This window comes from Arvicola amphibius, chromosome 4, assembly GCF_903992535.2.
Source record: "Arvicola amphibius chromosome 4, mArvAmp1.2, whole genome shotgun sequence".
Classification (NCBI taxonomy): domain Eukaryota; kingdom Metazoa; phylum Chordata; class Mammalia; order Rodentia; family Cricetidae; genus Arvicola; species Arvicola amphibius.
Window position 1 is genome coordinate 12,218,569 of NC_052050.1, and position 22,767 is coordinate 12,241,335.

The 22,767-nt window shown below is 41.8% G+C and overlaps 1 protein-coding gene across 1 annotated transcript in view; it reads right to left on the bottom strand.

Moving 5' to 3' along the window:
• The window catches only part of Gna13 (G protein subunit alpha 13), a 40,921-nt gene that overhangs the window by 7,899 nt on the left and 10,255 nt on the right, over window positions 1-22,767 (bottom strand). The window contains exon 3 of the mRNA XM_038328049.1: window positions 992-1,042. Coding sequence (XP_038183977.1) covers window positions 992-1,042 — 51 coding nt within the window. The remainder of the gene's footprint in view (window positions 1-991; window positions 1,043-22,767) is intronic.

A 22,767-nucleotide genomic window follows, 5' to 3' on the forward strand; every position in this document is an offset into this window, starting at 1 on the left:
AGTAAGTTAGAAAGAACCCAAGTCCTGGGAGATTCTTATATCTATGTGGGAAAGCAAGTAAAAAAAATACTCCTTTAAAGGCAAACAAATACAATTAAAACTTAGTTTTGTTTTTTAAAACAGGTTGGCCTTAAACTTATGATCTTCTGTCTCAGCCCCCTGAATTACAGATGTGTGCCATCACATCACACCCAGCAGGCAAATTCAATAGGAAAAACATAAGGGAAATGTGAAAATGAACCTGCTGGGGAAAAAAGTACAGGTCCTGGTGCCCCAAGTACATGGCAGGCGACTCTCCTACCCGCAGCAGACTAGTTCTGGGTTTTTCATCAGCACGCTAATACTGAGGCCTCAGCGCCCAGAAGCTCTCACAACAGAAATCTAAGAGGAGGCAAAGGCAGCTGCACTAGATTCTGTGACTAACAAATTACCTCTCGGGCAACAGCTCTAAGCAGTGAAAACCTTACTTCCAACGACTCTTGGGTATTCGCCAAGGAAAGAGCAGACAGTGGAGCTCCTGCCTGCCATGGGTACAGGAAAGCCACGAGCAGGCCTCAGCCCAGCTGAGTCAGACTCTGGAGTAAACACTGGGAAGATAACAAGCTCCTTCCAAGGGTGACTCTCTTCCCTCAGTTTCTTCAGCAGACCTTGAGGAAAGAGCCCTATTTCCCTGACTCCAATACAAAGGAGTCCTGCTCTATTTCTGATACAGAAACCCCAACAATATTGGAAAATAACAGACGATGTGCAATCTCATTTTCAAACACAAATTTCTTTCATGTTGAAACAATGAGGAAAACTGTCAGTGTTTGTAGCTACGAAGCTTCTTAAAGAGGATGAATCTGCCCACTGCCACCAGAAGAAAAGGAAAAGGCAGGCTGCTTAGCATTTTCTCTAACTTTCCTAACAAGCTGCCCCCAAATTAAAAGAAAAAGCTACCCTGATAACTGCTCCAAATACCAATGACCAGAACCACTGTTCTGAAACTTACTGGTGCTCCAAGTTTATCCAAGTTATCCAGGAAATACTTCACAGACTCACCCTGAAAACAAGAAGAAAACAAAAACAAAGTTACAAGGGCTTAGATGCTACAGTTTATGCTGTGCTCTGGGGCCCTACACTTGGTCCAAACATACTTTGCTCAGTCACATTCAGGAAAGCTGAAGCAGGACTACCACATGTAAGGCCAGGTCAGGATATATAGGGAGACTTTTGTCTCAAAAAAAAAAAAAAAAAAGAAAAAGAAAAGAAAAAAGAAAAGGAAAAAAAGAAAAAAGAAGAAAGCAAACAGGAAACAAAGAAACTACTTTGACAAATACTAACTTTAAAGCACTTCTAGGGCTGAAGGTATAACTGAATCGTGCTTGTGTGGCTTGCACAAGGCCCTGGGTCGGTCCTCAGTACTACACTGAACAAATACACAAACAGCCAAAACAGGCACCTACATTTGTTATGGCTTAATGGATGACAGCAAGACATTTGCTCCTGTACTTGACCTGTGACAATAGGTTAGCTTGACCGAAATAAAGGAAAACAATGTCTGCATTACAAAAATTTGTCACTGCAAAAGTTTCCAGGTCACTGTAGAGATTTTTGTTATGACACCAAATTTGGTAGGCCTAGTTTCCTGAAGGCTGGGTCCCTGTGGGCCTAGAAAAGTGTTTCCTTCTCAGGTCCCCTACACTGAAGGCTCTGTCGGCCCTGCACTCTGAATGGGTTGTCATCTGGCCACAGGTTGGTAGCACCTGACACTGGACAATGGGAACACAGCAGATCACTAAGTTATACAAAGCTTTCAAACACTGGTACGTTTTATTATACAGTATTTAAAAACCATATTTGCCAACAAGTATGCCCATCTTATCACAAGTCTGTGGAAGGCTGTCACACTCCCACTGTCGGGCAGATTTGGGGTTTCCTATATTCGAACACTAGCTGGAAGCTCAAGCTTTATACTTCTAGCAACAAAATCCTCAGTTACTTTCCTTGAGATAGCAGGGTGGCCAAGTGTCCAAATGCCAGCCATTCCTTTAGGCAAAAGCAGCCTGGCCTGAAAAATGATGGCTGGAACAGCTCAAAATAAGCCTAGTCACCCTTCAGTTTCTGAGACACTCGTCCAGTTTCTGTTTCAATACAGTCATCACAAAGACACTCGAGGTGAAGACCGAATGTAAGTAACCATTTTACTGTTCAATCTAGGGCAATCTTCATCCAGGGAAACCGGCTGTGGTTTGGGGCTGTGTGTCACACCCACACACACTTCTGGCCACAAAAACAGGCTGCTGAAGAACACAGCAGTATGGACTGAGGCTCCCATACTCATCTGCTGCTCTTTACCTGAGGCACAGATGGTTGTGAGCTGCCAGAAGGGGGTCCACTGGAAGAGCAGCCAGTGTTGAGCCATCTCCTCAGCCCCAAGGTTTCCCTTTTCAAACTGGGTAGCATCCATTCCCTCAAGCAACCTGTGTTGTTTGTAAATTCAGAACCCCTCCACTCCCCAAAACACACAGTGAAACAACTAAGCATCACGGAAGGTGGAGCAGTTGAAGTGCTTGAATTATCTGCTTTAAGACACAATCCTCCAGAAGGTACCTTTCAGTTTTAAAGAGAGTTCTACAGCTGAACTGAACACAAATGGGGAACTGAGCATAAATACAGATGTGTCATTTGTAACTGTCATTTCTGTTTCTCCTCTCTATTTCTAAATGGGAACACATAGCTGCTTGTATTCAAGGAGCTGGTAAGGGTAAAATGAAGTTGCTATAATTGGCACTTACTTCAGAGTAAAGAAGGAGGATTGTGCCACTGGCTCCTGACCTGTAGGACCTAAGCACACCCACACACGTAATATACAATACACATGTACATAGGCACACACACACAACACATGAACACATACACGTATATATACATGCATGCACTAAACGTGATTGTATCTGCACATGTGTGTACAGGTGTTTATGCCTGTGCACACCTGCACACAAGTCAGAAGAGGGTGCTGGTGTCCTCTATCACTCTGTCTAGTCCTTTTTGAGTAGGGTCTCTCCCTGAACCCGAGGCTTGCCTTTTCTAAGCTAGGCTGGAAGCCAGCAAGCTCCGGAGATCCTCCTGTCTGCCCAGCATGGGTGCTGCTGCATACTGGTCCTCAGGACTGTGCAGCGAGAACACTGAACTGCTGAGCCATCATCTCTCTAGCCCTGACTACTAGCTCTTTTCTTTTCTTTTCTTTTAGTTTTTTTTCAAGATAGGGTTTCTCTCTGTAGCCTTGGCTGTTCTGTAGACCAAGATGGTCTCAAACTCATAGAGATCCACCTGCCTCTACCTCCGGAATGCTGAGATTAAAGGCATGTGCCACCATGCCTCGTGGCAGATAGTAGTACTTCTAAGTACTATCTTTTGAACAAATAGTTTTCCTTCCTTCCTTCCCTCCCTCCCTCCCTCTTCTTCTTGAGGCAGGGTTTCTCACTTTTTAACAAATATTTTTAATACTCGCCCCCTCCCTCTTTCTTTCTTTTGAGGCAGAGTTCCAGTGAATAACCAGAACTGGCTTTGAACTTACAGCAGGACTTCATGGCCTCCTAGGTGCTGACATTAAAGGAATGAGCTACTGTGTGGAAGTTTCAATACCAACTTTGAGTACACAGCGTTCGGTACCTTTCCAATTATAACCACAGTGATCCTCTGGACAGAGTTAAACATTTTTAACTGCTAAGCTCTCCTGGTTCCTCCTTCTCATACAGGTGAAACACTGAGTTCATCCTTCAATAGAAAATCTAGACAAAGATAAAAGAAGCCAACTGGTGGTGGCATAGCCTGGGATCCTGGCACTTGGGAAATGGAGGTGCAGCCTGAGGACCAGTTCAAGGTCTGTCTGGATTATGTGAGCCTTGCCTCAAAGAACAACAATAAAAGAAAAGAAACCCATGTACAAGTAAACAGTAAAAATTCAACTACATAAAAAGCATTAGGACTAGTAATCTTACAAAGGTAAGAAATATGAAAGTCAGAATGCCCTCATCACGAGTACATGAGTACTATCTAAAGCAGCATCCTTCCTTCCCTTACAAGTAAATACTTACACCACCCTATTGTTCGAGGTTTACAGAAAACAGTACACATCCCAGCGGCAATACAAACACACACAAAACTCTTAGAAAATCAGGAACACTATGCCCCATAAAATCTCTAATGGCCTTTGGTCTGCCCTAAGAACTTACTCAGCATGAACAAAAGATGCACACCAAAGAATATTTTAGCTGGGAGTGATAGCCCACACCAGAGATCAGGAGTTCACAATAGCAACAGCTTTAGAGCCAGTTTGATGCAAACCCGGAATACCTGAGACCCTGTCTCAAACACCACTCCAAAAGGAATAAATAAATAAAATGTTATTGATTCAGTGCCAATTCCAACAATAAAATTTGGAACATTATTTTTCCACACCAAATTAGGAAAGAAATGTAATGAATCTAGGTATACTTAAACCTAAAATATTGTGTTATCAAATATAATTATTTGAGATCACCGCCACGTATGAAATACTTGTGCTAGTAAATGCTAAACTGAAGTAGTAGATCATAAAGTCTGACCTGCAAGGCGTTCTTTAACTTTTGTTCTTGCAAATGTGGCACAATACTCACATTGTGGCGAAGTCCAACCCGTGTTTATGTCAGGTCTTTAGTCCTTTATCATACATGGCTAAACTATACAAACCTGTCCCCATTGTTTGTATGTACTTGGACTTACCTTGCTATTATTAGAAAGATCTTAATTCTATAGCAGCACATGTTGATTCAAAGAGCTGTGAGACTTAGCTCAGCTGTGTATTAACTCTTTAAAATATGGGTAAAGGTAACTGCAGCATTGTAGGTAAATATAGCCTATAATCTAGAAAGGCTGAAGCTGGGGGATTGCCATGAGCTCACGGCCAGTTTTCCTTACAGGGTAAATTCCAAGTAAGCTTGGGATATCCAGTAAGACCCAGAGCAAGAAGAGAGAATAGGAGGAAAAAGGAGAAAAAAAGGAGGAGGGTGGAGGAAAGAAGAAGAAATCATGGCAATTTTAGAACTACAAATACTTTAAACAGTTTAGAGTGCATACTGCTCTTCTCGAGGCCCTATATTTGGTTCCCAGCAGTCAACAGCCACTTACCTGTACTCACAATCACATGTGACTCTAGCTTCAGGGGACTGAACACCCTCTTCTAGCCTCTGTGGGCACCTGCACTTGTTGCACATACACACACACACATACATAATTAAAAATAAATCTTAAAAAAGATTTACTACAGTGTTTGTCTGCATGTATGCTAGTGCACCATGTGCCTGCGGTACCCACAGAAACCAGACATGTCAGATGCCCTGGAACTGGAATTCTACATAATTGTAAGCTATCATGTGAGTGCGGGAAACTGACCACATGGGTGTCCTCTGCAGGAGCACCAGGACTCTTAACCTAGGAGACATCTGTCTAGCCCCAGTAAGGCACATCCTAAAACCAAAGCTACTACACACTTTCCACCACCGTTGTGCCTGTCTCTCAGTGCTCGGACTTCAACAGAATGCTTCCCATACCTGACTGAAGGGATTCATCTGAAATCTTGTGGGCTCAGATTAGTTCGTAATTCTATTAGAAATTCAAAATTTCATGAAAACCAAGTAAGTGGTAATGATCACAGAAAAGGCATGTAATACCGACAAACAGGTCAGTCGAGGACATATAGTGACACCCTGTCTCAGAACAAAGGAAAAAGTAAAAAGTCATCAATTGCTATCAAATATTGGCTTCTACAGACACTAAATGAGAGTCCTTTGTGCATTCGGGACTTTGAAATTAAAATAATTTATACTCCCCACATTTAAGCGTATGATGGACTTCAACTATTCCCGTCTTGCCTTCTTTCCCATCTCAGCCGTATCTACTCAAGGACATAATGCATTCTATGTTATTCCCATGGAAAACACATCTTGGCTAAAACGGTCTCCAATCAAAAAAGTTATGTTGGGGCTGGAGAGGTGGGGCAATCTGGTCTCCCCCCGACTCTTTCTTAACAAGGCCATGCCTATGCTGACCTTGAACTCAAGATACTCCTGTTGACACCTCCTGAGTTCTAAAAACCAGTAGCTTTTAAACGTATTGAAGGAGTAAAACCATGGAGAAAGCTCTTCTTACAATCTCAAAAGCAAATAAACAAGCAAACAAACAAAACTAAAAAGCACAAACTGTTTATAATCTACAGTGTACCCCTGAAAGCCATGAGCACACAGCAGGGTTTCTGTTCTGGGGGCCCAGGCTTCTGATGGTCCCTGTTGTTTGTGTCCAATGCTGGCTGCCTGGCATCTGACAACTTCACCTTCAAGAAGGAAGGGCTGGGAGAAGGCTCCCTAACTAACTTTTCCTTAACAATTTCAGTAGTCATGTCAAGTAAACTAGAAGTAGTTTACTAGTGCTGGTGTCAAGAAAAAGAAGGGAACTGGAGTTCTTTCTTTAACCCTGAGTAAGTGATTTGGCCAAGTTTCCAAACTTTCCTAGGTCCCTATTTCCCCAATAGTGGACAGAATTCAGTGGCTCAATAATCAATTCTTCACTGTACAAAGTACACTGACTTAAAGTTAGATTCTCATGTTGGACCATGGTGGCACACACCTTTAATCCCAGTACTTGGGAGGCAAAAGCTGGAGGATCTCTGTGAGTTCAAGGCTAGCTTGGTCTACAGATCAAGTCCCAGGACAGCCAGGGCTACAAGAAGAAACCCTGTCTCGAAAAACAAAATGAAACAACAAACAAACAAACAAACAAAAAGGAGTAATAAACAAAGAAACAGAAACAGGGAGATATCTATAAGTTCAAGACCAGCCTGATCTACGCGCAGAGTACCAGGCTAGTCACAGAAAGAATGAGACCAGTCTCAAAACAAAGTTGGATTCTCTTTTCAGTATAGGTCATGTTATTAACCTGAATTTCGCTTCTGTTGTCTCATTATCCAAGTCATGCAGCTCTCTCTACAAATACAATAGAGGACTTCATGGGGGTACATAAGGAACACTATAAAGTTAAGACTTGTTGATCTTAACCTGAAGTTGAGTTAACTTTTCTTGGTCCAGTCTCTACTACCGAAAGAAATTTAAAATCAAATTTCACATAAAAATCCATTTCCTGGTTCAGACTTAAACCTCACAGTGTCACTTCTAATTCTTTTTCCTCTGCAAAGCAGTGAGATAACTTTTTGGCTATGGATCTTTAGGATCCATATAAACATGTAAACAACGGCACTGTAGCCTGCAGACCTGATTCTAGCCTCAAACATCCTGTGGGCAAAGTCAATGTACATCAGTGAGCTTTAGTTACATTTTGGAGTCTCAAACCTGGAGAGACTCTACAAACCTTCAAGTTGTAGCTAAGCTGGAAACAGATAGCTACATTGTCCCCAATCCCCAAGAATCATTTGTTATAATCGTACTTTGTTTGTAAAGACATGGGCCAGAACTTAATCCAAAAGCTGAGAACCTAAGCTAGAAAGTAATTTCTAAAAGCAAATAGACTGAGAGACCCAGTACACTTGACACCTACTGCCCCGGTGAAAGATGCTAATTCCAAGTGCCCTTCTACAACCTAAAATAGCCAAAGACTGTGTGTTCCTTTCTGAAGAATATCACTTTTCAGCTGGGTAGTCCAAGAATATACAAGAAGAAATCACCTATTCTTTGAGAAAAAACATATCAAAACTACTGACAGCTTTATGCCAATAGGGAAAAGACAACTTTATTTGAGATAGTTAAGGAGTAGAGGTTTAAAAGCCTTAGCGAGGGTTCAGTGGTTCAGAGCACTTGTTGCTCTTCCAGGGACCCAAGTTCAGATGCCAGAACCCAAGTTAGTGGCTCACATCTATAATTCTAGCTTCAGGGAATCCAATGCCCTCTTCCAGCTCTGTGTGTACTGCCACAACATGATGCAGACACAAATATTTTACTCTAGAATGCAATCTGGGAATATGTAGCAATGCCTTTAACAAAAACTGTCTGTAGAATGATACTGGAAAGAATCTGTAACTTCAACCACGATAGAGAACCACTGGATCATTTTTATTTATCCAGACTGAAGATCAGCTGTCTACCCACAAACGACAGTACTCCTCAGGCCAAATCCAGCCCACTGCTTGTTTTATGGCTCATTTCTCAATGATTGGGAAAAACATGAAGAGTATTTTTAACATGTGAAATGGTGTGAAATCAAATTTTAGAGTCTAAAAATAAAACTATATTGGTGCATAGCCATACTCATTTATACGTCCAGCATCTCTGCTTCCCCACCCTGCAGCAGAGGAGGGCAACAGAAGAAGTCCATGCACTCTCCTCTTTTTGCACCACTGCACAGGGCATTGAGGGTGATGGTGAGCAAGTTTTAAGATGAGGATGCTTCAAACAACACCAGTACTGCCACGGTACTCCACTCCCCCTACCCCCGCTACACTGACAAGTTCATATGCACAATAAAAAGACAAAAGTGAATTTGGAATGCCAGGCTTTTAATATACACCACAACATCAGTACTTGCATAGTGATTACGCTAGATGGTTAAGCACCGTGTTTACTATGTAATGCCACTGTAGTTAACTATAAGAATACAGTGTGGGTCAGCACTTACAGACTAAACATCTCCACCTATTTCCAAAGTTTCCATGTGGTTCACTGTTATCCAAGCAAGGAGTGTCATTTACTGCTGGAGAGCTGATTAAGTCATGTTTGATTGCAGCAGCCAAACAAGCATGTCCAAAGATGATAGATTTAGCCTTTCAGTGAGAACATTAAGGTTGAGCACAGTAGGAATAACCTAAACACTAGGTGGATCTCTGTGAGTTCGAGGCCAATCTGGTCTACATATCAAGTTCCAGGCCAGACAGGGGTACAGAGCAGGACCCTGTTTCAAAACAAAATTAGCAATAATAACAAACAGACTAATGATTTCTAGAACTTTCCTCCATTCTTGCTGAATTTTTCATCAATAGTGTTTAGTCAGTTGTGTTAAGTTTTAAGTAGCCGAAGAACTGAGACAACACCACATCAGTGCAAATGCATTGGACTCTGATGGTGGGAAAGTTATGAGTGGAGCAGGGAAGGGAGTGGAGGGATAAACACACAAAGCCATGAAACAGTTAGGTACCGAATTCCCCGTGAACAGGTACCTTGTGGGAAACACATTAAGTCAAACAGTGCCAATGAGGAATTTAATTTATTCTTGCAAACTTGGCCATCACTACATCCAGGAATTTTGTCAGAAATACAGTCAGTATTCTGGAAACATAGCTCAGTTGGTAGAACACTTTGCCTAGCATGCATGAAACCCTGGGTCTGACCCTCAGCACCAAGGTAACCTCAGCACTTGAAAGGAGATAGGAGAATCAAAGTTCAAGAGATCATCCTCTGCTTGATAGCAAGTTTGAGGCCAAAATGAACAAAATGCAACCCAGTGTCAACAGAGAAAAGATGAAGGGAAGGTGAAATGAGTATTCTGATGTGCCCTTGGCAGTTCAGTGCCATGGGCTGAGAGATGGCTCAGCCACTAAAGGCGAGGCTCACAACCAAACTACAAGTTCAGTGGTCCAAGAGTGGAGACATTTTACTAAATTTTCTGAGCATGGGGATGAAATGGACTTTCTTCTTCTAGACAAACACTACCCTTAACCACTGCTGCTGAACACTGGTTTTTGAAATTAGCTTTGGGAAGAGTAGATTCTATTCTTGAAGGAGTTCAACCTAAAATTATAAGGCAAAACAGTCTATTTTGGAGATGCTTATATTCTGGTAAATCCATCTCAACAACTGGCATTATGACTGAATCTCTAGCAACGTCAAACTGTTTTTATACACTCGCTGTGGTAAAAAGGAAGTGAATCCCCATTTCCACATAAATTTACAACGCACGTCCAGTTCCAAACTCCAACTTCAATTCCTGAAGCATCCTTCAGATCCTAATACAGGCACAAAATCCACTTAACCGCAAACTACAGCTTCTCCCAGCCTTTTAGCAGAAGAGGTTAGCGTGCAATGACAGTACGCTAGGAAGCACAGTGGGAAAAACCTACAAATTTTTTTTTCTCATGGTTTATTTTTTATTTTTTTTATATTTAAAAATTTCCATCTCCTTCCCTCCTCCTCCCCCCTCCCTCCGCTCCTCCTCCCCCTACAAATTTTTTTTTTAAGAATTAACTGCACTCAATGAGATTGCATGCTCGTGTGGCAATGCCTATCTGCACTTTGCTGCTCTGAGGATGGAGAGTAGGTCCTCACACATGCTAGGTAAATACTTGATCACTGAGCTACATCCCTAACCAAAGACATTTTCAAGGATCAGATGTGTAAAATATTATTACACATCATCATTAATGGGTAAATATTTACAATGGATTTTGAAGGTAACAGTAAGCATTGAGCCTGAATAGGCAAAAATAACTTGAGTCATCTGGTCAGTAAAGCCACTCTTACAAAAAGCTATACATAATTTTATTGCATTTTGAATTGTATTGCTACGGAAGTTTGTAGAAACTTGTATTTTCTTATAATACTTAGGTATGACTAGTAGAGCAATGCTTTTCATCTTATATCTTGGCATGAGAAGTTTCAACTACATTATTTGGCCCTTTAGTAAATGTGTTCTAGAAATTTATTTTGCTTATTTTGAGACATGGTGTGTAAGTATGTAAACCTAACGGTCCTAGAACTCACTATGTAAACCAGGCTGGCTTCAAACTCAGAGACCTGCTTGCCTCTGCCTCTGAAGTGCTGGGATTAAAGGTGTGTGGTAGCATGTCAAACACCTACTTTGTTTTGAGGTGAAGCATGCTGTGTTGCCCAGAAGCACAAACGTCTGAGCTTAAGTGATCCTTCTGCTTCAGCCTAAAGACTACATAGTTCGCGCAACCACACCCAGCTTAGGTAAATGGTTCTTCTTACTAGTACAGACCAGAACTGTTTGACGTGCTTATTAAAATAACACAGGTTCTCAGGTCTACTAAAAACTTGTCATGCCAAAATCTTAGAAGCTGCAAGAGAAGAGATTCTGATGCAGTCTCCTTGACATCACTTCCTATCTCAACATACATTTTAAAAATAACTTCATCTTTTGTGATTATACAAAATGAACTTTTAAAAAGCCTGGCAAGGGTTAGAGAGATGGCTCGGGGGTTAAAAGCACTTGCTGTACTTCCAGAGGACCTAAGTTTAGTTCCTAGCATCTATATCAGGCAACTTACAAATGCCTGTAACTCCATCTCCTGAAGACCCAATGCTTCTAGTCTCCGTAGGCACTTGCACAAGTCACATGCGTGTACACATTCATTAAATTTAATTAAATTAAAAACTATAAAAAAATAAATCTTTGAAAGCCTGATAAAAAGGGCTTACTATGTTCCAGAAGAGCCAGGTTCAATTCCCAGCATCCATGCGGCAGCCAACAACCATCTGTAACCTAGTTCAAGGGATGTGAAGCCTTTAGTCTCCAAGTACACTAGGCACTCATGTGATATTCAGGCATACATGCAGCAAAATACACACACACATAAAATTAAATAATAATAAAGCGTGATTAAAAATGAAAAGCCACTAAGAAACTAGGTTAGAAATTTAATTTTCTTTCATTTTATTACAAGAGTAGGTTTTAAGCAACACTGCATATTCTTCATAATTCAATTAAGTCACACATGTACGCACACTCACACAAAAATCAAGGCTCCATTTGAGTTTAGGGACAGCCTGGTCTAAAATGAAAGAAAGAATGAATGAAAAATAAATGGAGGGCTAGAGGACAGGGCTAGACACAGGTTTACTATCGAGAAGCTCATCTGACTGGGATTGGTAAGGGAATGATTTTGGAGAAAACTCTGGGAATAGAGCAGGATCAAAGATCCAATCTACTTATGTTGCTTGGTTAAAATCTACCAGGCAACTGTGGTGAGCCACACCTGTAAGCTCCAAACCTAAAACAGGAGGGTCTGTGAGTTTAAAGCCAGCTGGCAAGACCTTGTCAACAACAAAAAACCCAAACCTAACCAAATCCCTATGTATTAGGAATCGCCTAGAACAAGAGGAAGACATCGTTCTCAGTGATAAATACTGACTTAGTAAGCCAGAATTACTAGTTTGAACACTTAGCTAATCCCAAGGGATTATACTATCTCCTGTTTCTATTTTAAAAATGAGCTCCAAAGCTAGGCTTGGTGGCAAATGCCTATAAATCCCAGCACTTGAGGCTGAGACAGGAAAGATGCCATGAGTTCAAGGACAGCCTGGACTACACGACTATCAGGCCAACCCAGGAAAAAGAAAAGCTTGAGGTTCAACCTGTGCTTCTGCAAGAGCTGTGTCCCTTCCTTCCTTCTGTACCTACACCAGTGTCAGACACAAACCCTTCCAGTCTCTACCCAAGGACCTTACTCTTCTTGGGAGAGACGGAAAGAATCCAAGCTGAAGAGTCTGCAGAGCAGCTAGACCTGCCCGTTTTATAGAACTGAAAAATCTGAAGGACAGAAGCTATGTATGGTTTATCCAAGACTAACTTAAGAAGCAGAGATTGAAAGAAAACTATTTTAGAGGCAAGATTCAAATTCTTGGTTTTTCCCCAGTAAGAATCAGTTCTTGAAGAAACATGAATTTAAGATACACTCATTTTACTCTTTCTTTCCACTGACTATGGTTTCTCCCAGCTGCCCTGCCCACCCTCAGGAATCATACCCTTCTGTTGTTTGCACCGAGAGTTTGTGCATCTCAGAGCACCTTCCTTTGATAAATGGTCTCCTATGGAAACACCTAGACTTAAACTTTTGCTCTCTGTATTCCAGAATGGGGCTATTATCTTGTACATAGTAACAGCTAGATGAACATCTGCTGGATGCTTTGTATTGCAACTTCCCCTTTCTGACATCCTGTTTCTATCTTGTTTTTCCACAAATGCCAGTCACCGAGACTGTAATATATGGAATGATGGTTTTTAGAGTAATGATTACTAAGTTTTATCTGCTTATAAAGATTAAGCACAGAAAACAGAAAAACAAGAGATGAACTTAAGTGTATATGGCTAAGTTCTTCCAAAGCAAAAGTCCATTTATTTATTTATTTATTTTTAGTATGTTTTGATTTCATGAAAAACACTACGGGAAGTTACAGTATCAAGATGATATAAAGACAAAACTCAAAGATCTTCAGTGTGAGGGCAATCATTAAATGTTACTGCCAAACAAAAAGGGGCACACAAGAAAAGTGATGAGGACTACAAAAGAGAATATACAAGTAGAATTTTAAAATCACATTTATTCATGTGTGTGCGTGCATGCGTGTGCACATACACAAGCTGTGGCACATGTGTGGAGGTCAGAGAACAACTCTTTCTACAACATGGGTACTGGGACTAAAGCTAAGCTATCAGACTCGGCAGCAAGCACTTCCTTTACCCACTGCGTCGGTTCACTGGCCTCCACAGGACTAAAGGGACTGGATGATGGTGAAACTTGTACAGATATTTAGGTTTCTGAATAATTGTCTTCTAACCAATAGCCAGGCAGGGTAGGACCTAGCTCAGGTCTCCATCTGCAGAGATTAGGGGGAGCCACAGATCATATGGAATGTGGAAGGTTCTTGCCACAAGCAGACATTCTAAATACACACACAAGGACACTGGACAGATGTCAAATTCCTGAAGAACTGTAGGTAGCATGTATTGTGTGTCTTCACTGTACCAGATTATCTTCATGAGGATAGTCAGAAGGCAAACTAAAATCTGATTGTTTGTTTGTACACTGAAAATTAGCTCTGTGCTTCAGTATTTAGTCAGCAAACCTGATCCCCAGCACTGGGGGAATAAAACATCTACTCAGACAAACCATCATTGCTTAATCTCATAAAACGTGAAAAACTTAAAAGAAAGGCAATTAGGTATGCTTTTAAATGAGAAAAAGTTTTCTTTGAAAAGCGTTAAAAAGATTTTAAAGGGTAACATTTTTTTATTTTCTGAGCCTCTTTCAGTTGTTCCTGCCATCATCTAATAAACTCTTCTGTCAAAATCATTAAAAAATATCAAAATTCAAAAGAAAAATCTATCCATTCATCAATATTCACTTTGTGGGGTATGGTAGTATAGGTCTGTAATCAATCAATTAATCAATCATTAATCAATCATTATTCACTTTGCAGGGCCTACTGGCATAAGCCTGTAATTGCAGCTTCTTAGAAGCCTGGGAGTTGAGGCAGGAGGGTTCTAGGATGAAGGCTAGGCTGGGCTACAGAATGAGTATAGCCTGGGCTACAGAACGAGTATAGCCTGGGCTACAGAGCGAGTATAGCCTGGGCTACAGAACGAGTATAGCCTGGGCTACAGAACGAGTATAGCCTGGGCTACAGAGCAAGATCCTAACTCAAGAGACTGGAGGGAGGACAGCATGCCTGTTAATCCCGGTCTGTTTCATTTCTGCCCTTCTAACAGCTCCTCTTGCCTGGTTTCAAGGAACTTCTTTTACTGATCCATATCTTTGAAGTTTTTTTAAAAATTTTCATCTTGCTTTTCTCTGGGGAAAAATATTTGATGTTATACATACAGTCCACTACCATCACCTCTGTAAGTGTATGTAAAGCACCTCCCATCAGTTTGTTTGGTTCACAGGAACACAACAATATTTACTGATAGCAAAAGAAACTGCATTTTCCCCTTTGCTCTGTCAGTATACCAAAACCAACTACCCTTTCTTTCTAGCATTTTGCATATCACATTTAACAATTCTAAGAGTCAAAATTAGTCAGTTTAATATTAACTCTCAGTATTCGAATTGCTTTTCAAAATAAATCTTCCTAAACCAATCTAAGATAGTTTATAACAAAGTAAAACTTTCCTAAAGAATACTATCTATGACTTACTTAAACCCAAGTTTAGTCTACTTCTTCTACCGCAGACTGTAGTGAAAAGCAGTGTGTGAGAGACACCGTGGAAAGAGCCACGCCATCAACTTTATTATGCAGGCTGTTAACTTGCCACGACTCTCAGTCAGTAAGTGCTTTATGTCAAGTGTTTTAGATTTACCACCAAAATCATTTGTGGATAGTAATCTTTTTTTTATTATTTGTTTTGTTTTGTTTTGTTTTTCAAGACAAGGTTTCTCTGTAGCTTTGATGCCTGTCCTGGAACTAGATCTTGTAGACCACCAGGCTGTCCTTGAACTCACAGAGGTCTGCCTGCCTCTGCCTCCCCAGTGCTGGGATTAAAGGTGTGCACCACCACTGCTCAGATGCAGCTAGTAATCTTAATAATGTAACTTATGTTTTAAAAGTAATTCCCCTGCTACAGAAGTCATAAAAAGAAAATACCTTACTTTATTAAAATGCTTTATTTACTCTGGAAGAACAGAGATCCAACCATCCCTACTTGCGTTTATAAATGTGTGTCCTACAAAGGTGCTCAATTCTGCCAGTATCTCATGAAAGAAAAACCCCAGTTTACATGGGAAGGACATTCACACTGCAGACGTGAGATAGCTCTGACCAACAGGATAGCAGTATGGTAAGATTTATCCTATATGGTACTGTTTAGAATCACTACTTTGGCTTCCTAAGAATCTCCCACTGAAGTAAAAAGTTCACACCATATCTAAAGAATCTCCTCCAGGAGATGCTAATGCTGCAACCATAAAGGGCAGGATATGAAGCTGGACAGAGTACCAAAGAGTTTATCTCAGTACCCAGTATGTATTCAAATACCAGCGGAAGAAAACCAAATGTCAACAAAGATGTCTCAGATGGTATAGAGCATCCCTGTGTGATTTTTTTTTTAACCCCAGGAGAGCATGAATAGCTTAGAATGCCACCACTGCCTGTGACATTTTCAGGGGTCTCACACCCTGTTCTGGCCTCCCTGGGTACCTGTGCACACGATGCATCATGTGTACATTCAGACACACACAAGGAAAAAAATAATAAACCTTAGAATAAAATTTAAGTCATCTTCTCCAAGAAGTGAACAACTTTCCTACTCTCCAGTTTTCACATAATACATTTAATACAATAAAGGTTAGTTCTGAGCCTTGAAAAATGCTTCAATGTTAAACTTTTGAAAAGAGCCAATCATACACAATCTGAAAACCATATAAAGAACAGACAGCTCAGTGCGTGTGTTGGTTAGTGTTCTGTTTTGTCGACTTGGCACAAGCTAGAATCATCTGGGAAGAGGCCCCTTACTGAGGAATTACTGTCACCAGATAACCTGTAGACAAATGTGTCCTGGGCAGTATAGGAGACCAAACTGAGCAAACCATGGCCCGCTTCATTCTGCTCCGGTCTCCAGGTTCCTTCCCTCAGGGATAGACTATACCCTGCATTTTCGTCCCCCAAGGGTCCTATCACAGCAATACAGAAGCAAAGGACAGTGGGTAAAGGCACTATTGTGTGCAAAGCCTGCTGACCATAGCATAGCCCACACCCACACAGCAGGGCAGAATCAGCTCACAAGTTCTCCTCTGACCTCCAGACAAGTGCTCCCCCACACAAATGCTCACAGACCTCTTTCTGACAAACACATGCTTGTGTAAATGCTCTCTAACACGTGCACACACATACGTATATACACACAGGAAAAAAAATGCTTTGCCACAAATAGAAGTCTTTGGTACTACATTTTTTTTCTTTTTGCCATTTTCCAAAAATCAATGCCATCCACCACGGGCAAGCAAGCAGGAAGAAAGGGGAGAAAAGGGGAAACATGCAACTTTCCAACATACCCTCCCCTGGTTCAATCTTCTGTGGTCTCCACGGGGACTGTAGCCAGAGGCTTCCTGATACCCCACAGACCCTATGGGAAGTTTGGCTCATCAAGGATATGCTACAAAACCCCAAACTTGAACACTGCAGAATAATTAACATTAACTAATAAATGAGAAGCAGGTGACAGTAAAACCCAGATGGCTTCACTCCTAGGTGAGCTCCATATTCCTAAGCTTTCTTGGCAACAGTGAAGTTCCACCTAGTCTATTTGTCTCATCCCTGAATACTATCAGACAGCAAAGCAAGGCGATTGAAAATATTTCAAATACTGCCGAATGTGCAAATTAACTCAAAATGTATCTGATCACATCAGTTCCTGTCTCTAAATCACGATCTGGCTAATTCTGTTAGCATGAGAAGCAGAAAAGCATGGAACTGAGTACCAATCACAAATGGGCTATGGAGCCCCACAGCCTTGGGTTTGAATCATGAACAAAACTGCTTTCTCTGAGGTCCTTTCTAAGCTAAACCCAGCTACAAACAGAGCAGTGAATAACAGCACAAATCCTGCTAACTTGTACTCCTTCCTCTTCACTAGTTGAGAACTCCAGTACAGCAAACGAGCAATCCACCTGAGCTCCTAGGGTCTCCTCTGGGCCCGTAACACACTACCTACAGCAAATACTCAAAGCATGCTTGATGAAGAACTGGAGGGCATCAGGTACACACTAATCACATTTCTGCCCTCACTTCTCTACATGGGAAGGATCACATGTAAAACACTCCAGTTCACGTTTCATTCACAGGTTCCATATCCACAGATCCAACCAACCTAAGTCTAAAATGCCAGGAAAAAGGTTTCCATTTGGAGCCACACATGGTGGTACACAGGACTGCAAATTAAGAGGCCAGCCTAGACTACATGGCAAAGCAAGAATTCCATGTGCACTGAGCACACACTCTTTTCTTCTTGTCATTATTCCTAAAATAACGCACAATAGCTGCTTCCACAGCATTATACTGTATGTGGCATTATTATGCCAGAGGCAATTTAAAGCACATGGCAGGTTGTACTTAGGTTATATGCAAATATTACACCATTTTATACCAGAGACTGCACATTAAGATTTTCCTATCTGAGGCGGTTACCAGCCCTGAGGACATGAAGGAACAGCTGTAAAAAAATGAGAAACTCTTCTGTATTTACTTAGCATAATAATTACTTTGAGATCATGTTCTCTCATGTGTAAATGGCAGGATTATGGGTACGGGACTACCTTGCCCAGTTTATGTGGTGCTGGGAATCAAAGCCTAGGCTTTGGACATACTCAGTAAGTTCTCTACCAACTAAGCTATACCCAGAGCCCTTATCTGGCCTATTAACTCATTTTTAACTCTCTTTGAGTGCAATCAAAGATATTGGTTAATACAAGCACAATGTGCCTGAACTTTAAAAAGGTCTGAAAAACCACAACTTGCTAAACCAGGTGGCTGAAAGTGCTGCAAAAGGGAAACGAGAACAGTCAGCCTGGCTTCCAGCGAGTCTTCTCCACTTCCTCACCTCCCTTCCCTCCCCAGGCGCGTCCAGTCTGGCCTTCCCTCCCCTCCCCTCCCCATGTCACCTGCCAGCCAGAGCCTTCCTGCTACCAGCTCCCCGCTGTTCTGTTGCAAAACACTTCCCAATCCCTACAGCATTTCTTCTCTTTAAAAAAATGTGTTTAGTTTGTTTAGTCTTACTATGAACTAGGTGACTTCAAACAGGCAATCCTCCTGCCTCGACCTCCCAAGTGCTGTGCTACTACACTTCAGGACACTTCTCCTTTTCATATGACTTCTGCCTCTGAACATTCTCAAAAGACGCCAAGATCCTTAAGACTCTCTTACAGGTAGCCCTCTGCTTGTTCACCTTATATTCTGATAAATCACGCACAATGCAAACAAAAAGTTCACAAACTTCTCCAGTCCCAAACTCTACCCTGGACTCCAGACTTGTGTGTCAAACTCCGAAGTGTCTCACCCACCTAGAGGCTCTGCTCCTCCTGTAGCTCTCCCAGGCAGACTGCTCCAGCAGGGCTCTCCACACAACAGCCTCCCTGTCTTGCCAAAGTCCTCTAGAGGCTTCCCACTGTATTCAGAAACCCCCAAGTTCGGACTACAGCTGGACAGTAACCAGCAGCCACCACCTTCTTGCATCTGCTCAGGCCCCCTGCATGCTCTGCCCTCCACAACGGTGAACAAGTTTTCTGATGAGCAACTAGGTTTTCCAGCTTCACACATGGACTCCTCCTTCTGCCTGAGGAACTCTTCCAGCTTCCCCCATGCCTGGCTGACACGCCTCTCATCCATGAAATCTTAAATAAATGTCACCTCCTTGAACCAGCAGTGGTGGCACACACCTTTAATTCCAGCACTCAGGAGGCAGAGGCAGGTGGATCTCTGTGAGTCTGAGGTCAGCCTGGTCTACTAGTTCCAGGACAGGCAGGCTCTAAAGCTACAGAGAAACCCTGTCTCAAAAAAAAAGGGGGGAGGGCTGGAGAGATGGCTCAGAGGTTAAGAGCATTGCCTGTTCTTCCAAAGGTCCTGAGTTCAATTCCCAGCAACCACATGGTGGCTCACAACCATCTGTAATGAGGTCTGGTACCCTCTTCTGGCCTGCAGGCATACACACAGACAGAATATTGTATACATAATAAATAAATAAATATTTTTAAAAAAGAAAAGAAAAAAGAAAGCACCTCTTTGAACCAAATTCTTGGTGTCTTCTTCCTTCCTAATGGTTTCATTTGGGGTACTGATCGTATGTATAAATACATATGTTTGCCTATTTGCCATAGTTAACTCCAATTAACATCTGTGACCAACAAAGAGATTATTTTTACTTGGTCCCCTCACAAATAGCCTGCAAAAAGATACCTGCCTCATCAACGGGTGTGCAATGGTGTGTGACTGGTACCTGCCCCATCAATGACTGTGCAACGGCATGTGACTGTGAGCCTGCCAGGTGTGCTCACAGAACTGTTAGGAGCCCTACAGCCTGCTTTTCTGTTACCCAGGGCTTTCCTACCCTCATCATCTTTTTTACATTTGCTTTTTATGCTCCACATTTGAGGAGAGGAAAGAAATCAGGCTATAATGAAACTAGACAAATTAAAGTAATAACTCCATACCTTAATACCTGAGCGAACATGTGCGCACACATACATACTGCATAAAAACATCAGACATAAACACATTCCTATAAAAATTTAATTGCTATGAAATAAAACTTTTAAATCATATTAAGAGATCATATATTAAGGTTAAAGCTGAAGGAAGTAAGTTTTACTTGCAAACATGGCAAATTAGCAATAGTTAAAAGTAGCCAATCATTTGTGTAGCAAGATTTCTAACTGAATTGGCTAAATCCCATCATTCATCTTAGATTTAAGTATGTGGCTTTGAACTCAGGATCTTACTCATACCAGGCAAATGTATGATATCTCCAGCCCATTGTTCAACATTTTTGATTAGGGCAGTTAATACTTTGTACCTTTGCGAACATACAGTATTTAATTATTTGGAATAAACATGGAACTGGAAAGCATCATGATGAATGCCCACTGCCTCACTTGTCAGGTCTGCTGCAGCAGTTAGCTGGGCAATCACAAGCAAGCCGCCCCATCGACGTGGGAACCGTGGGCAGCTGCTCTTTACTAGTAACAGCCACAACTCTCTTTCTCAACAGCGAATGGATAACAAACTACACACCCTTCAGGCTGAAGGCTAAGCAAAAATCACACAATAACAGGTGACAAATTCTCCCTGTAATTTCTACCCTACTTAACACACAAAAACATTTTTAAGTTGGGAGAGCACACCTACAGTCCCAATTCCTGGAGACTGAAGCAGAAGGATTCTAAGGTCAAGGCTGTTTGAACTTAGAAACAATCTAAGCACCAGTGAGGGATGACTTGCACCTGGAATCCAACACTGGGGAGACTGAGGTAGGAGGACAGAGGCCAACCTGGGCTACCCAGTGAGCTCCAGTCGAGTCAGACCCTGTCTCAAAAAGAAATGTAGTGAGATTCTGTCTCAAAGTAGAATAAAAAGCACTTGGGAGTCAGGCACAGTAGCTGAGAAAGGAGATTTACAAGTTCTAGGCCAGGCGAGCCAGTGAGAGCCTCTCTCCAAAAGACAGACAGACACTGAGCATGTAGTTCGGGGGTAGAGCACTTTGTCCACTGTGCTCAATGCTTAGGCTCAAGCCCTAGCACCATAACAGATGATAGACAGACAGACAGACAGACAGACAGACAGACAGACAGACAGAGGCAGGCTGGCAGGCAGACAGACGATAGATAGATAGATAGATAGATAGATAGATAGATAGATAGACAGACAGACAGACAACAGACAGATAGAGATAGAAAAGGGTTGGAGAGATGGTTCAGCAATCAGGAGCATTGGCTGCTCTTCCTGAAGACCCGGGTTTGATTCCCAGGAACACAAATTGGCTCACAACCATCTGTAACTCCATTCCTATAACCTTTTCTGGCCTCCAAGGGCATCAGGCAAGCATGTGCTACAAAGACATACATGCAGGCAAACCCTCCATATGAATGAGAAGATAAATAGCAGGTGTGGTGGTACATATCTATATTCCCATCACTTGAGATGCGGAGTCAGGAGGATTAGTTCAAGAACATCCCTGGCTACACAGTTCACGGTCAGACTGAGTTATACTAGCCCCTGCCTGAAAACAAACAGCAGGAAGATAGAAGAAATTCCGAAGAAAAATTTTAGTTACTTGGGGCTGGAAAGATGGCTCCGCAATTAAAAGCACTGGCAGCTCTCTCAGGTTCAATCTCCAGCACCCACATGGCGATTAATAACCATCCAGAGCTCCTATCCCAGGAGATCTGACACCCTATTTTGGCCTTCGTGTACACTGCATGTAAATGGGCACAAACATACATGCAGGCAAAACACTCACATTTTTAAAAGTTACTCAAAGATTAGAAAATAGTACCCCAGGGTGTTTAAAAACGAAAGTCCCATACTCTTATTTATTCATTTTGACTCTTTTTCTTCTTAAAAAAGAAATGTTCTAGTCAGGTGGTGGTGCTGCACCTCTTTAATCCCAGCACTCAGGAGGTAGAGGCAGGCAGATCTCTGTGAGTTCGAGGCCAACCTGGTCTACAAGAGCTAGTTCCAGGGCAGGCCCCAAAGCTACAGAGAAACCCTGTCTCAAAAAAAATGGTCTTAATAAATATAATTTTTCTGGTTCAAAGAACCCAAAACCTTTGAGGATGTAAAGACAGGATACTTTATTAATAAGGAAGTTTTGTTTATTAATACTGTTTTGTTTTGAGACACAGATTGTCTGCATAGACCTGGCTATCCTGGAACTAGCTCTGTAGACCAGGCTGGCCTCGAACTCAAGAGATCTGCTTGGCTCTGCCTCCTGAGTGCTGGGATTAAAGGTGTGCACCACCACCACCACCCAGCTATCAATACTGTCTTTAAATACCATCATCAATAGCTATTTTCTTTTTCTTTAGGGAGAACAAATGTGAAATCTGTTTTTCTTTATCAAGACAAAGTAGAAATTCTCAATTAAACTAATTGGGTTTTTTATAATTATTTTTGTATAAAATGCTAAGTTTATTTCACAAAAATCCATAACACTTAAAACCATTTTTAACAGAGTATTAAAAAAATAAGAATGTAGGAATATTTTTTAACCTTGGAAATGAAGGTTAATTACCCTCTACTGTAACCTGGGAACTCATGGGACCTCTGCCAAGCAGAGGAAATGACAGAGCAGGAAAGGGTAAACTCTGTGTGGACAGTCATAGAGAGGGGACAGAGACAAAGGGGAAGGGATGAGAGAGAAAGCATTCAGTGGGATGGCAAGCAGGGCACTGGCACCTGTCAGCACACTCCCAGCAGGAACAGGGATTTGAGCCCTTCTCCCTACACAGCTAAAGCTCTCAGGAACATGGTTTCCAAACTACTTAACTCTGGCTAGAAATTCCATTGTGAAAATGAGATC